The 16,539-nt window shown below is 31.2% G+C and overlaps 2 protein-coding genes across 3 annotated transcripts in view; both read left to right on the top strand.

Annotated features, from left to right (window-relative positions):
* LOC106642615 (WD repeat, SAM and U-box domain-containing protein 1) overlaps positions 1-3,744 on the top strand; it is a 28,728-nt gene extending 24,984 nt beyond the window's left edge. The window contains exon 18 of the mRNA XM_089597313.1: positions 1,826-3,744. Coding sequence (XP_089453439.1) covers positions 1,826-1,992 — 167 coding nt within the window. The 3' untranslated portion in view covers positions 1,993-3,744. The remainder of the gene's footprint in view (positions 1-1,825) is intronic.
* Positions 3,745-6,556: 2,812 nt separating this feature from the next.
* Positions 6,557-9,723, top strand: Mlc-c (Myosin light chain cytoplasmic). 2 transcript variants are annotated; one of them, XM_014357459.3, is made up of 4 exons: positions 6,557-6,809; positions 6,963-6,990; positions 8,384-8,689; positions 8,764-9,723. In XM_014357459.3, the coding sequence occupies exons 1-4, from the start codon at positions 6,807-6,809 to the stop codon at positions 8,868-8,870; spliced, it is 444 nt and encodes a 147-aa protein (XP_014212945.1). In that variant the 5' UTR covers positions 6,557-6,806; the 3' UTR covers positions 8,871-9,723. The 2 variants fall into 2 exon arrangements, with proteins under 2 accessions (XP_014212945.1, XP_014212944.1); XM_014357458.3 differs by lacking the exons at positions 6,557-6,809; positions 6,963-6,990 and adding an exon at positions 7,756-7,874.
* The last annotated feature ends 6,816 nt before the right edge of the window (positions 9,724-16,539 follow it).

Below are 16,539 nucleotides of genomic sequence, written 5' to 3'. Positions count from 1 at the left end.
AGAAAAATCGTAGTTTTTGACAAATTCAGACAATTACAATAATAAATTTATTTTGAGATCCTAAACTTTATTATAACTGGGATTAAAAGATTTATTCTACAAATTTTTTACTCGGAGATCTGAACATTTTCGAAAATGTGACGGACCAAGTGATTCAGAAAAAGGAATCCTGCCAAATCCTAAAAAGTACTTAGCAGGGTTTTGCATAATTAAATTTAATCTGAATTTAATTGTAGTTCAATTGTGAATTAAATTTATTTGTTAAGTAAATTTTATTGAGCTCTGTAAAAGATGTACTGTTCCTTGAATTAAAAAAAAAAAAAATTATATGTATATATATATATAAAGTAAAGTGTTAATTATACCGTATTTTAGGGAAAAATTTAATTTAATTTTAATTGAGATACCAATATATTAATTTCCATTCTTAAATGAAATATTTTTTCGATGAATTAAATTTGATTGCAACAAGTAATGATTTTTCATTCAGGACTTTAATTTTGATTGTAATTGTTTAGTTGAGATGCTTAATATTTTAGAACCACGTTACCCAGACCCAGTTACTAAAAGTTAAACTTTTTAGAACAGATTTCAAAACAAAATTACAACGACGTTTTTTCTCGTCATGGCCGCAAAGTGCTGTTTTAGGACCCTCGGCAAACCTTGGGCCCATTGATTACTTTGCGCCCTACTGCAGAAAAATACATTGTCCCCCCATGGGTGCAAAGCGATTGATGGGTCTAAAGCGCACTTGGCACCGACGGTAGGAAAAACATCGTTTACAGCTTGGGCACAAATGTACACAAATTTCGCCGTTTGGGCCCGTATTTTGTACTTTGCGCGTGGTGTAAAATGCTCTTTCAACAGTTTTAATTTGAATGTCAAATAAGTAGAACAAGTAAGTCGGTAGTAAAAGGAGGGTTCTCTACACAGGCGCCATCCAACCGAGGCTATCAACTCTCCTATAAGGCCCTGATGAATAATGTAGTCACAAAACAAATATAATTATGAGGAGATGATTGAATTTGTAAGAATTATTATTGAACATCTATTATTGACAATACGTTTAATTCAGTATATTTTTCCACTCGAATAGATATGATTCATAATTTCAAAATTTTCATCACCAAACGTATTAAACGTATGTGGCAATGGTGGCGAAATCTTACTTGATGGAAGTGAGTGGTTGATAAATAACTATGGAATAGTTGTATCTGTATTAAAAGATTGATCGTTGCTATCGTTAGCTAGTATTAGTTTTAATTTTTATCATTTATCGATTGGTTGCCTAACTGTCATATTGTAGTGCATTAGAGACTTGCATGTTTTTCTAGTGATGTGCATTTGTACATAGTATGTAATTGAAAAATTCATGAAACATGAAATTTACTGAAAAATTTTTTTTTTTAATGTCAATATACAGTAAAGTTATCCTTAAATTTGTTTTTTCCAGTAGCTTATTTTTTAAACAACTAATTCATTATAGTGGAATGAAGTTAAATAAAAGCACAAATTCCACACATAAGTTGAGCTTATCATATTTCTGCTTGAAAAACACGTACTCTCGAACTTTGTTGTATTATTGTTAATAACGAAGCCTGTCAACGTAAATATTGTTTGTTTGAGGAATGTATTAGTTTTTGAATATTACTGCTGTTAAACATTGTTCTTTTAACTTTTAACGCCAAGTTTGTCGAAACCCAAGCGCATATGCAAAATAAAATTGTAGAACCAAGTTCGCATCTTGTACTCACAAAGTCAAGTTGTTGTTTTTATACACATCGAGTACAAAAAAAATGCGTAAACCCGAAATTAATGTTTCCAGATGGCTTCACGTACGAAAGAGCAGCAATAAACGAGTGGTTCCTGTGCGGAAAGTTCACCAGTCCTATGACCAATGAACCACTCAAGACAACCAGCTTGACGACAAATGTCGATCTAAGAAATGCAATTTTCGAGATGTTGCACGGCGACGGACCTGCGAGCAAGTAATTACGAGCACCCACTCACTCAGCGTTCAGACTATATGGACATCCAGCACGTATGATGAATGTATTATACCTATTTGTTTTTCAATTGTCAATTGTTCTTTGTTGCAATACCATTAGTGAATTATTTCTTGTTTACGCACCTTTACGATAGTTCGGATTTCTGATGAGGGCTTCACGAGAGTCGAGACAAGACAATATTTGGATAATTATTGTACTGTTCTTGAAAAATCTTGAGAACATCAATTCTTGTCTTGGTCTTGACACATGAAGTCTTGTGTTGTCTTGGTCTTTTCTTGAGATCTTGTCATTCAATTTTTGAACCATTGAAACCATAGATATTCGTTATAAAGCAACAGGAAAGCGACTAAATTTGATATTTTATTAAAATGTAGTAAAATTTTAACAAAATTTTTTATTTTGTTTAACACTTTATGTTAAACCTCGATCACATTAATGTAAAATAAAGAGTAAATAAGTAAGCTCAAGAATTATTGAAAAACCAAGATTCTTGAGGAAACTACTCTTGGTATTCTCTTAAAATTTTAAGCTGTATCTTGTCTTGATCTTATCTTGAAATTCGAGACAACACAAGACAATATCAAGATCACTCTCGAGATCTCGTGAAGCCCTATTTCTGATGATACATTGTTATAGATTACTATCCACGAAGCAAAAGAAAGTACTTCATTGATTTTAGCAGTACTTATACTAATTATTGACATGTCTCTAAAGAAAAGATCTATGTAGCAGTGGCGTTTATAGTGGATTGTTATAGTCTATAAACTGTTTATTAAAAAAAAAATAAAAATAAAAAAAAAATAAAAAAAAGAGTATATACTAGCCTACTGTTTGTAGGAATAACATGATTTGTCTTATAACATATTTCGGCTTCGCGATTTCATTGTAAAAATGTTATAAAATTATAACATATATCTAAAAATATTCAATAGTATGGTCGATATTATTTTCATTTTATTAAAGTAGTAGCATGTTAAACTTACATATCGTATGTCGTTCGTCAATACTTTGTTTTATTGTGCCTTGATTATAATTTTGTTACCTTCAATATAAGATGATGTAACTCATTTCTACTTCATAATTACATACATCCAAATTTCTCTTGTAAGTAATTTATTTATCAAATGAAAACATTAAGAAATTAATAATTATGTTTCTGATGAATTTGGTAACGGACAAATTAACGCAATGCGCATTAGTTTTACCAGAGAGTATTAATAAAAATTAATTTGAAATAAAAAAGCAAAAGTACAACGAAAATTTCATACAAATTTTGACATTAATATTAAATAATTTTCTTGTTAAGACTGACATTTTTAAAAGTACTGTACATAGAATTGAAAATTATTTGTCAGCGAGACATTTGTAATTTGTTTCATAAAATTTTTAACAACTATGTAATTTTCAGTTACTGTTTATAGCATGTAGATAATTAGTGACAAAGAAACTTATGATTATTTATAACAGAGGTATTAAATTACGGAGTTGTTCAATTATTTTAAATGATTAAAAATACGCGTCATTATTTGTTGTTAATTATTTCTTATTATGTGCTCTGTATAAGCAATGCACATGTCTATCTAAACGAATTAGTGCTGAGAGCGGACCAAAAATAGACTTATAAAAAAAATTGCCTTAATTTTAATAAAATTATACTTCGTATATCGTCTCATTATCCGCTCCGAATTTTTGGTAAGTAATATAATATTCGAGTATTTTATTTTTACAGTTTCGTTTCTGATACATAAGGTGCTATTTAGTCATTACAGGAAATAAAAAATAAGCAAACAGTAAATTGGATATACTTAATGTCTGTTGAATTTTTAAAGATAGTATTGGAAGAAAACATTTATTCCTTGAATTTTGGACCAATTTTTTCTGTAATAATTATTCAAAACATAGTTTTTGATGAAATTAAAAGGTTCGTGTTTATGCAATAAATAATATGTTTGTGAAAAAGGCAGTTAAACTGATATTTAAAAGAAATATTTACACTAAATTTATGAGAGATAATTATTATAACTACATCCACAAAATATCATTTGATATAGTTTTAAAGTAATTCATTGATTAAACGTTTAACTTTCAACGTTAAAGTTTGTAGTATGTCAACTTCAATTGAGGAACAATTTTAATGGTGTTAAAAAATGTAAACTATCTTAAATTTGTCGTTAAATTAGATAAAAGAGTAGTGAATATTTAAATTCAGATACCTGATGCAAAAGCATAGTACAACTACAAAAAAAATTAAGTACTACATACGTGAGTTACATGTATATACACACACGTACATAACAAGAATTGTTTTTTACATTTTAATTGGCACGTTTTTAATAAGATATACGTATTTTTTTCATAGAATCACACATTACTTTCAAAAGTCAAAAAAAATAGAGTTTCAATTACACGGACATAACTTTGTTTTTCGAAACGATGTAAGGTAATTTATGTAAATATTACTTGCCTCTTGGCAAATATAATATTTTAATACTGTAATTTTTTTTTTTACTGAATAAACAACAATCACGTTATGAAAAGTCTATTTGACTTAGAAAATCAAAAATATAACATGAAAGTTATGTACAATGAATACAAATAATTATGTGATATTTAATTACTATGTAACAAAGTATTGTAAAAAAAAATTCTTACAAAATCCAAAAAATTTAGCTTTGTTAAGCAATAAAAAGTAAATCTTAAAAATAAATAAAAACTCATTTTGCGAGTAGATAAGAGGTTTGATGAAATTATTTTTTTTTACCACACCCGAAGTAGGAAAAATTTTCTTTTGCCACCAGATACGAAAACTACTGTATGTCTGTATTCATAATTCACTTTTGAAAGATTGATTCGATTGATATGAAAAAAGAGCCAACCTAAATTTTTTTTAACGTTTTGGTTCAGTATTTATTACTTTAAACTTTAAAAAAATCTTTGTTGATAGTAATATTAAATAATATAAATCAATCAAACCTTTAGATGTATGTATATACATATATATTATTATCTTGAATAAAATATATTAACATACAAAATAGAAGCAATACATGCTACGAGAATTAGTTACAATAAAATCATACATAGTCTGACTACAAAATGGTAATCACTAGATTTAAAATCAAATTAAAAATATACTTCTTAGATATAATTAAAAATATTAGCAAATGAGTTGCGAGAATAACTTACTGCACTAAGCATCAAATTTTTTTTTATTTTTTCTAAAATATAGAGTTTTAAAATAAATTCAATGACACCTATATTTATGCTCTATAATAATGTACAGTCATATTTGACTTAAAAATATTCTTAAAGTATTGTACATTTAAATACAAGAATTTAATGTTTAGACATTCTAAATTATCAATGTATTTACTGAAAAATAAAACAACATTTTCACTTTTCAATACAAAATAAATAATAAACAAATTTCATAAAACAATTTTCTTAGGGATTTTAGAATCTCACAATATGTAAACGTAGTATGTAGTCATTAAAAATTAATTGTCAAAGTATGCAATGCTTAATCGAAAATATAACCAAAAATTATATCTCACACAAAAATTAAATGCTGTGAAACAATTAAAGCAGCATGTGATTATGTATTCATTCGAGTTTAGATGCACAAAATCAAAAATTTATTAACGCAAGTGTATTTTACATATTTGACTTTTAAATTTATTCTGTATACTTATAACGTGTCTTTATATTAATTACATCTTCGAAGTCTGTCCTACTGTGATACTATTAAGTGCAAAACATTGTAATGATTTGTATTATAAATTTTTGTTTGAATTAATCTACGTTAAAATACAAACATATATTTAATTGTGAAAACTATGCATTTTGTGTCATTTATTATGAATCCCACCAGCTTATTACATTTGATACATTTGATTGTTATAAAATAAACAATCTACCAAATACGAAAGAATATATGTGAAAAATACATTTTTCATTATTAATTGGAATCCGTTAAATAACAGTTAATGTATGGTTGACATTTTTAATTTCAATAATAACGATTTTACAAAAAAGTTTAGACCGATTTGAGTTCCACTTTGTCTCGTTTGAGCGACGGTACATTCACTTTCTCATGCTCCCCTTACAAGTAATTAAAAACTTTTTATGGTCAGAATCCGTCTTCAACTTATTTAAAATTCCGCGAGTTGTAAATCCCGCCCAAAAAATCCCCTAACTTTTCATGTTTTTATCGTCTGCTGGTATAGGTAGATAGTATAGCCAGTGACAGTATCGACATAGCAAGTAAATTCAACGCGTGACTAAACTGATAATTGACGGTGAAATGTCACAAATATTATCATTACTTTGATGCTCGTTGTTTACTTTTTTCGACATTCTGACGGATACAAAATTGTACGGTTTGATATAACGGCTTGAGATCTCTGTGGTATCTGAACACTAATGAGATAGTGAATCATCCATTCAGCCCTCCTTCCCCCAGGCCTTGCAAACGTCAGCTTTTTCCACCGTACATGAATCACAACATTCACACATTCACACAACACATATTCACAATCGCAACATAAATTGGTAATAGGTGGTGTTGCGCTGCTTCCTGCCAGTTTCACCGCGGAAAGAAAAAAAAATTAAACCACGCCCGAACGGAAAAGCGACGAGACGTGTGCCTGGAAATAACCGCGATTTCAACGGTGTAAATTTAGAATAGAGAGAGCTGTACAGTATAATATAGTCGCGTGTGTTGTACCAGGTTAAACCGCAGCAGCTAGCCAGCATCAGCAGACGCAGTCAGTTCATCGAAGCAAGGCGAACGAGAAAATGGTGAGTGTGTGTATACCACGATTTTGATGATACAAAAGTCAATCCCCTCTGTGCGATGCATTACACGTATACAAGTACCTCTTACCCTCCGTGAGGCCCAAAAAAGGCAAAAACAATCTGACCTGTTTTTTTTTCTCGACCTTCTGTTCACAGGCTTCTTACACGGAGGACCAGTTAAGTGGTGAGTAATCATGTGTCGCAGTGGTGCTCAAGTTTTTTTTTTTTTTTTGTTTTTTTATCGTTTCTGCTGCTGACTACTTTCTGTCGTCTGTCTCGACGTTTTGCTGAATGTTTATGTTTACGCTGCAGGTTTGTGTACACGTACATATGATCCATACTTGCATAGTACATGGCACAAGCGCTGCAGCGATGGAAGGCCGGCTAACTTATACATGAGTGTAAAATTTTTTATTCAACTCATTTTGAGGTCAAGAGTAAGACTGCATCTTGTAGAATGAGATATTTATATCGTGGGGCCTTTTTTGCGCGCCTGTGTTTGAAGTCTGCACTGCACTTGCTTCTCTCTTTCTTTTTGTTGCTTACATGTACATGCATGTACCCTTCAAGTATCGAGAAGACTGCGCCTTTTATGGGGCGACATTTAAAAGTGAACGTCTATAAAAGATCTTCCCTCTGTTCTCTGGATTGCCCACCTTTTTTTTCTCCTACTGTAGCCTTCGCACTGCTTTTTTTGGCATCAGTGGGCTGCTGCTGCACTGATGCAGGGTGACACAGTTTTCGAGCTAAAAGCGTCTATTGCTTGCTGGACCTTTGGCATGGATGGTGGCTTCTGTGACCGTGTCAGAAAGTTTGTTTTCAACAGTTGTTCTCGTGTACCACATATCATGTTTCAATAGGTTTATATACCTCAGTGTTTAAAGTGTCTGGATTGTTGAAACTTCTGTAATTCATGTAGTTTTTTAATCCTTTGTTTTTCCGTGTCTTTTAGTTTGTTATTAATCTTCATTTTAATTGGATCTTCACTTAATTTGAATTCAAAAAGTATCACAATGTACATATTTTCTTATCAAGAGTTGGCCAACAGGATGATGTCATCCATGGATGGTACTGTATTTTTTAATTTTGATAAAAAGTAGCTTGGCAACCGTTTTGATAACTTAAAAATTCTAGTAAACTCATTAGTTTATCGCTTTTTTAATTAAATTAATCGACACAATGGTAATTGTTCAAAAGTTTTCACAAGAAACACTTTGCACTTTCATTATTTAAATATTTTGAAATTAAAAATTTACATCCATTCAAAAATTCTCAAAAAATACCACGAAACTATTAGTACTTATATATTGTTAACATACCAAACATGGCTAAAGTTTGATTTTTCTTAGAAAAAATTTATTATTTAGTACTTTATTAAACAGCTGGTAATCCATCAGAATTTATACATAAACGAGTTTACCGGAATTGAGGGGAGCATATTCAATTGAATTATTCTTCTCATCAAGAGAAAAAAACCCTTTAAGGATCATTGCAATCATAAAAGAAAGAGAAAATCATAATTATTACAAATTAAAATTTGGAAATCGTCTGTCATTCATTATTTTATTTTCCATCAGAGTTCCAGGAGGCATTTCAGCTGTTCGACAGTCGCGGTGACGGTAAAATTCACGTCGCCCAAATTGGAGATGCTCTACGTGCTCTCGGCCAAAATCCCACTGAGTCGGACGTGAAAAAATTCACGAATCAGCACAAACCCGACGAAAGGATTAGCTTCGAGGTGTTCTTACCCATTTACCAGGCAATAAGCAAAGCTCGTTCCTCAGATACTGCCGATGACTTCATTGAGGGGTTGCGGCATTTTGATAAAGATGGCAACGGTTACATTCTAGCGGCCGAACTTCGGCATTTGCTGACAACGCTTGGTAAGAAAATACTCATGTTTTCTGATGTTAATATTTTCGTGTTGTGACATGAATTTTTCTTCTTTGATTTCCAGGCGAGAAACTAAGCGACGACGAAGTGGAGAGTCTTCTGACTGGTAACGAAGATGCACAGGGTAACATAAATTACGAAGAATTCGTGCACATGGTTTTAATGGGCTAAAAAAACGACGCTTGGGACCATATTTGTATACTATACATAAAACAAATTTTATCGGTGGTATTTTACACAAAGAGTTCTAGAGTATATGCACAGCAGATTCCCTCAAAGTAATTAGAACCCTATGCTTCTTTTAATCCAAATATGCTAAATTAGAGTTTTTATATTTTTTAAGAAAATAGCTATTAGGTCTATTTTGACGATTATGGAAACATAGATCCGCTGTGCCTTAAAAGTTGTTAAGTTATTTGCATTTAGTTAGAGTGATATTGAGCGACTACTTTATTAACGCAGTTGAAAATCTACCAACTTCATAACTGAATTCAACTAAGAAGATGAGCTTTCAATGGAAGGGAACAAATAGTATGAAACTCGAAGCAAAATATTTCTCATATTAACTGTAACATGTACACCGTAATCTGTAAAATAGGCACAAAAATAAAAACAGGGAATTGTAATCTTGTAATCGAATGATGTACAATATCCTGTGAGTTTCGAGCTCAAATCAAACTAATTGATGACTTTGAATTGTTAAATCATCTGATTATTATTCAATGTTTCAATAAATTGTCCTATATTTCGGCATTTTCTTAGAAAAAAATTATAAAAATCTTGTGTACGTTAAAAGACATACTTTCGTTTATGTATGCTTTATTCATATACTTGCTATTATAATCATAAAACGTACAATCAAATTCTAAAAAGCTTTATTGCTTTTTGATGAATAAATCAAAGCGTAATATATACTGTAAATCAATATAGCTTGCAAGAGCTTTTGTAACAAATTTATGTCTAACATCAAGTATTAAATGATTCATAGATTAATTTTAATAAAGTCAAATTTCGATTTATACAACAAAAAGAGTTGTCTTTTTTTCTGATAAAACTTATGTGTTTCTAAAAAATGTTCAAGTTTGAAAAAAAATTCTTATACAAAACATAATACATTGTTGCTCACATAAAATTCTTGATGCACTCTGGTATGTAGTTTCACGCAACTTGTATTTATCAGTAGGATAAACTTGAAAGTATAAGTGAATCATAAAATGTTTAAAATAAATATTTTCTGACTGCGTGAATGAGTGATCGACAAAATAACTGAAAGCGTAAGCAAAAAACAGTTTAAAACACCAGCTGATCCAATAATATGAAAAGCAAAGAATCACTTAGTCGAGGTATCGAGTACGGCAACCAAACCGTGAAACCAAACAGCAAATGAAAAACAAAACACGGTATAAATTCTATCGCTCTGTCGTTACGCCACAACGCCATACGGTGGCATTGGGTGCTGCAACGTGGCCGTAACAAGCGAGGGGATTATAATACAAAAATAGGGTTTTTTTGAAAAATAATTTATCTTATTCATTTCCTTAATAAAAAGTATTGTAATTATATATTTCCTTCTTATATAACTATAAAATTATTATCTGCACATGCGCAGAAGACGGCAAATGGCCGCAAATCACTTTTCTTTCGATTTTCTCAAAATCTTAGCCGCCAACATATTGTTTTCACAACATCAATAGATTCCTTATAAAAAGTAGTTTGTACATTAATTTTATTTAAGGTCTATCACGTACTTCCGGAGTTATAGTCAATGTTTTGTCGATCCTCATAAGTCTATGTGTTAAATTGATGATTTTTCGGAATCAATTTTTTTGAAAATTATGTCGATGACTTCAGTATTTCTTGATGCCTAATGAATTCAGCATATTTTGCTTAGGTAATCTCTAAGTTTTGAGACTATTGTTGGGTAATTTTGAAGCTTCGACGCCACCATAAAAAAAACTAACTTGTAGGTATTTAAAATCAAAATGTTTGAGCATTTGGGGTAAGTATTTCTGTCTCTCTCTCTTTTTTACCCTCAAAATTACCTATTTTTGCAACTTAATTTTAAAGCTAATTACACGGGCGTATGGCTTTGATTGTTTTTGGAAACTTTTCGAGTGCATAGTAATAACTGAAATTAACACCTGGCACGGATTTTCGACAGCTGACTCGAGAAATTAATTAAAGCCAATTATCGCTTGTTGTACTTAACGGTTTTTTTTCTTTCGTAAGTTTTAAAATCAAGGAGGTAAATTTAATCGGTATTTTCCTTTACGTTGCGTTTTCTCAAAAATTACACCAAGCACTTTAATTTTTCGTGACATATTGTTCCCGTAGAAATAAATAATACTGCTGTCTTAATTAACTGTACAGTAAACAAGCAGAAATTTTTTTGCACAGTACTAAAAAAAATTTTTTTTTATCTCTGATGATTGAACAAAAGTGAAGAACATTGTTTTATTTAAATTCCTTGATTAAAAAGTTCTGCAAATGAGAAGATTTCTCCGATAAGACTTGAAAAAAAAACTAAATAATCGACACAGTTCTTGTATGTTATTACTTCGATATTGGCCAGGTGATGGGAGGGGATAGATGAGTCGACGCCAGCGTGCGTAGTGGCGAAAACAGGAAACCTGAAGTACCAAATTACTGTCATTTTTGCTTAATTGAGGAAAGAATAACAGTATTTTGTCAAATGTACAGATGTTATTATCACGTATGCATAAATAGTATCAATATTATGAAATTGCAGTTACACTTATGTAAAAAAATGAACTTTGTGGTGCCAAGAACGGTTGTAAAATGTTTGAATGTAACAATGTATTGATAAAGCCTCGTTAGTTTTCGATCCAGAGCATACTCTTAGAAGCAGACGGCAAAAAAAAAAAGATAAATACGTGAAATAAGACATGATCAATTGTGATTTCTATTATTTAAACGTTTATGAAATGTGGGTGTAAGAAAGTGCTGTGTTGTTCAGTGTAACAGTAGGGAAAATACAAATGGAGTAAAATTACATAAATTTCGATGATTATCCAACTGTAAATAAAGGTAATTTTCATGCGCATTGCAACTTAGACGATTTTCAAAATCATCTAAGTAAAACGTACATGCAGGTTAACTTTGTAGGGAGCTGAAGTTACCGATCGAGGTCTGCCTTATTACGACGGCACTTGTCAAATTACTAACTCCATCACCTTGAAATTCTGTAACATCGCACACATGACTACTTTCAACCAACTGTTTACCTTTTTTTAAGGCTTCAGAGTTAAAACAAGTCGAGTGTGTTATATTCCTAAAGCCTGTTTTAATGATAACATCCATTATCAGACGAATAAATATACTAATTTTTTGCTAATTAATTGATTATTACTAAAAGTGTGCATCGGTGTATGTTGTTGACGTGTAATGTGGGTGCCCGCGGTTGCATGATTTTGACACCAAGGGTGGCGCTGCATGACATGCACCAGTGCACCTGGCCAATATACAGATCAGACGTGGAAAATCCAATGAAACACAATTTTTGTCAACAAAAAATTTTTTGCCAAGTAAGTACCACAATTCGAACAATAACTTTTATGTTTTCCTCGATGTTTTCAGCAAAAGTGTATCTTTCACCTTGTATTTTACCAAATGTGTTAGTCGTAGGTATACATAAATATATGCTTGCATGTGATAATTAATTAAGTGGGATTTCCAAAGCTACTAAATTGGATTTGGAATTTTTTCGGAGTTGTACGGGGTCTAAAAAAAGATGGGTATTTCTGGGCCCTACTCCACTGGTATTGTCAGAATAAACACGTTACGGTTGTAGGTGCGGTCGAGTGGTTATCAATCCATCTGATTTAATAGGTCATCAACATATACTTTGTTCAGAAATTCGGAATCGAAATTTTATATATTATACAGTAAGATTCCTTGCACGAATGCCTATATAAATCATTTCCTACACGCCATGAAGCAATATATTCGACACCCAAAAAGGAAAAAAACATAGAACGGGTCACCCTTGGATTTGAAAAAATATCTTGCACGATATCGCTCAGAAATTTTGTTACGGGGAGGGTACAAAGGTACAATGGTCACATATTTTACTGAAAAGATAACAATCATGATAATAATTATCTTAAATGAATGTGAGTATTTATTTATTTTAACGGTGTGAATCGTAGAAATATTATAACTAAACCATTATTTAAGCTCAACGTAGGAGAAGTCACATTATGTTTGCGCCAATATTATTTTATTAAGCCAAACCATATTTCTTAAAGTGTCGAATTGCTTAGAGTTTCACAAAGCTTTTTATTTGATTCTAGTTACAATGATAGAGTTTCACAGGTACTGTTATTTGATTTTACGAAATTTCCTTTTTTTTCGTGAAAAACGTCGAAAAAATACTGAAGTGTTTTTACTCTTCACAAGAGTCCATGTTCAAACTAAAATTTTTAATAAGTTTTTTCTCTCGTGTGTTTTTGTTGTATGATCCCAACTTGAAGTTTAGGAGAGAGTAGATATTATATTGTAACTTAACACACAATTTTCGAAAGTTTCATTGGCACCGAGAAAGCTATAGACGAATCAATTATCAATAACTAATAAAGTTCAATGCACTTCTTTAGGGTTTTGAATTTGTCTTACCTATAACGTGAGTTTTCACAATGTAGTGCATTTTATACGGTTATTAAAGTAAAAAAATTTCACATCATTTTCAAAGGTTAAGCCGTACTTAAAATTTTTATATTTTGCTTAAAAGATTTACAGGTAGCATACCTATCTGAAAAAAATTTTTAGACATGGGTGATTCTGCCGTAATTCTGGCCAAATTCGTGTCCAGAGTTCATGCTACTACAAGAAACTAAAATTGAATGTTCAAATTGCGTTAAGTTGTATTGAAAGTGCTGAACTTTCTTGGAAAAAACTTTCAAGCTGATATTATGTTGATTCCTCAATAAGATAATTAAAAATATATGCTCAAAATATCACTTCCGTATACCCTGTCTCGATTTCGCACCTAAAAGCTCCTACTTTGAAAAAAATGAGCTTTTCTGCCGTATCCTCGCACATATTATATTGTCAAGTAAAGACTTCGTATACATTTATGCCAAAATAACATTAATTTTTAATCATAACCTCTCAATGGTAAAAGTGTCTCTTTTTCTAGCTTTCGTGCATTGGAACTTTACGAAACTTGTTTTCCAGTATTGTTGGGATAAAACATGAGACACGTGTCTCGGCGTTTGGTTTAATTGGCCTTTTTTCGCGAGATACATTGATGAATATCCATTCTACTTCCAACACTAGAAGCGAAGGAGTACACTATTTTAGGTGGTCCAAAATGGGCTAAAATAACTGATACAAAGAAGCTTTATTGATTAAAAGAAAAATTTGTTGAATTTGATACCAGCAATCATGAGTTGTAGGAATTTTTTTTTACATTACAACGTTTTGGCAAAAATCTACGAAATGTTATTTTTAGCGATTGTAGATGCTCCTCTTTAAACAGCTATAACTTTTAAACGGAGGCACTTAATGAAACAAAATTTTTTTCAATCGATAGGGTTTGATCCTATAGCTTTGATTTAATCTGAGCTAGAACACTTTAACTATACAAGTAGCTCAGCTACTTACACGTATCAGAAGTCAGAAGCAGAGGTATTTTTTTCGAAAACTTACTAACATTGACTCATACAAAATACCGAATTTATTTTGACCCAAAAACATTGTAGTAGAATAGCTTTGGATGTTTGTTGTAGGGGTAAAGAGTACAGTTGTTGACCCCCCGATAGTGATTGACCGCCACATACATTTTTTTCAATGGAGCCTTTATATATAGATATACAAATTATACAGGGGTCAATCACTACCTTAACCTAGCTATTCTTGAAGGCATTTTGAGCCACTTTCGGCAGAATCACCCATATATACGTATTGTCAAATAAAGCATTCGAATAAAACCAGCATTCGATAAATTTTTAAGTTAAAATAATATATAAAGAATAACTAACATCATTATCAGGATGAATTAAATTTTATCCAATAGTTTTTTATCTTATGTTGACACAGAAAATTCTTTCTTTTTTTTGTTTTTTTTTTTTTTGTTTTTTTACATATTTAAAGATTTTTTTGTGAAAAAGCCCTCTTCCCCAGCGGAAATTTGAAAACGTAACAAAATGTAAGAAAAAGTTAATATGTGTAATAATATCCCGTAACCCGCAAGAAAATGTAAGAAAATATAAGGAACTGTTATAGTCTCATGGATTTCGGACGTTTCTTACGTTTTATGTTGTGTTGCGTTTTCTTACATTTTCTTAACGTTTTGATGTGATTTACCACATACTATTACACTAAAAATTTCATTATAATTACTCAATTTTTTTTCATTGAAAGTAAATTTCATTCGAAAATGTAAGGAAATGTGTCTAAAAGTCATCAATGATAATAAAATATAAAAAAGTGTAATAAACTGCAAAAAACTGTAAGCTGTTGTAAAATATTACAGATGACAACACTTCCTCACAGATTATTACAGTTTACTACAGTTGCTTTTTCACGAGATTCAAGTGTCTTTTTAGAATTATAATAAAATGTAACGAATCGTAAGACAATGTGTTGGGTTGTAGTTGACCATAATCAAACGTAACAAAACGTAACAAACTGTAACTGTGCTCCGAAATCCAACCAAACTTTATATACGTTACATCACAGAAAGTTACGGTTTGCTACGTTTTTTATTTACATTAATTTTTTCCGTTGGGGTAATAAAGTTTCCGATAGATATATGAAATGATTTATTATTGCCCGAAATTTTTTTTCATTTTTCTCGATCACTAAGTCAGTTAATTTATTTCGCTTGAAAAAATTGTACTGAAACAAAATATTCAAGTATCCTCAATAAGGAAAGAAAAGCCCCAATAAATAAACTCTCTAAGGAATTCAAATAAAATATACACACAAACAATGTACGTATAGTAACTAGAGAGTGCTTCTATACTTTTGAAATCGAATACGCCTTCAAGTAATATTCATAACGCATCCTCGATACACAATGGTAGTAGGTCCTCTCCTTTTACAATAAACAAAAGCATACCGTTGACTTCCTCTAAATTATCACGAAAATTCGCTATAGTGTTTCACAACATCCGCCACGTGTATCGTATATATAATATGTACTATATAACCGGCCTTGTGACGAGTGACGATGTTGGTACTTACTTGTTTCCACGAATTCTACCTTTCGTTGCTACGTGCTGTACGTCAACCTACATTTATATACACATGTCATATTATTATGATAACACTAAATTAAATGTACAATACTTACTTATTTATAACCACGAAGCGATCGTTAATTATACGTTTGATTTGTTAAACGAGTAACATTAAAAACTCAAAGTCTACGGCTAACGATTCTTTTGCGATGCTCACTGAGATCAAAGGCTTGTAAACAAGGGCTTCGAGGTGAAACCGTTGAGGGTATTAACTTCTAGTTTTACGTAACAATTTTGATGGCTTTGTAGGTACGTAAGTATACCGATGATGTGACGTACACGTGATGAATATTCATGATACATAATGATAGTACTATCTATGTACACTGTTGTATATAATAAATGGCAATATCGGTAACCATTACGTTATTTGCCAGTGGACGCATTACAGGACCATCACCCCAGCAAATCTTTTATCACACGTTTAAACAAATAATGTTTAAAAATCTCATTTTTACCAAAACATGTATACCAGACTCCATGGAATTTTAAAGTTTGATGATTATACCTGCATTAACATATAGGTATATTGTAACAATGATACCGCTCTGAAATAATTAAGGGGGCTCCTACGA

Source organism: Copidosoma floridanum, unplaced genomic scaffold, assembly GCF_036245765.1.
Source record: "Copidosoma floridanum isolate Cflo_tuat_1 unplaced genomic scaffold, Cflo_Japanese_pri ptg000032l, whole genome shotgun sequence".
Taxonomy (NCBI): domain Eukaryota; kingdom Metazoa; phylum Arthropoda; class Insecta; order Hymenoptera; family Encyrtidae; genus Copidosoma; species Copidosoma floridanum.
This window is presented reverse-complemented; position numbering and strand designations above follow the sequence as displayed.

What these genes read in the sequence shown, in the direction of transcription:
- Mlc-c (XM_014357458.3), top strand. Translation starts at nt 7,820, where the DNA reads ATGTACATATTTTCTTATCAAGAGTTGGCCAACAGGATGATGTCATCC. An exon ending in GATGATGTCATCCATGGATG is followed by an intron (nt 7,875 to 8,383) that starts GTACTGTATTTT and finishes ATTTTCCATCAG; the next exon opens with AGTTCCAGGAGGCATTTCAG. An exon ending in GCATTTGCTGACAACGCTTG is followed by an intron (nt 8,690 to 8,763) that starts GTAAGAAAATAC and finishes TTTGATTTCCAG; the next exon opens with GCGAGAAACTAAGCGACGAC.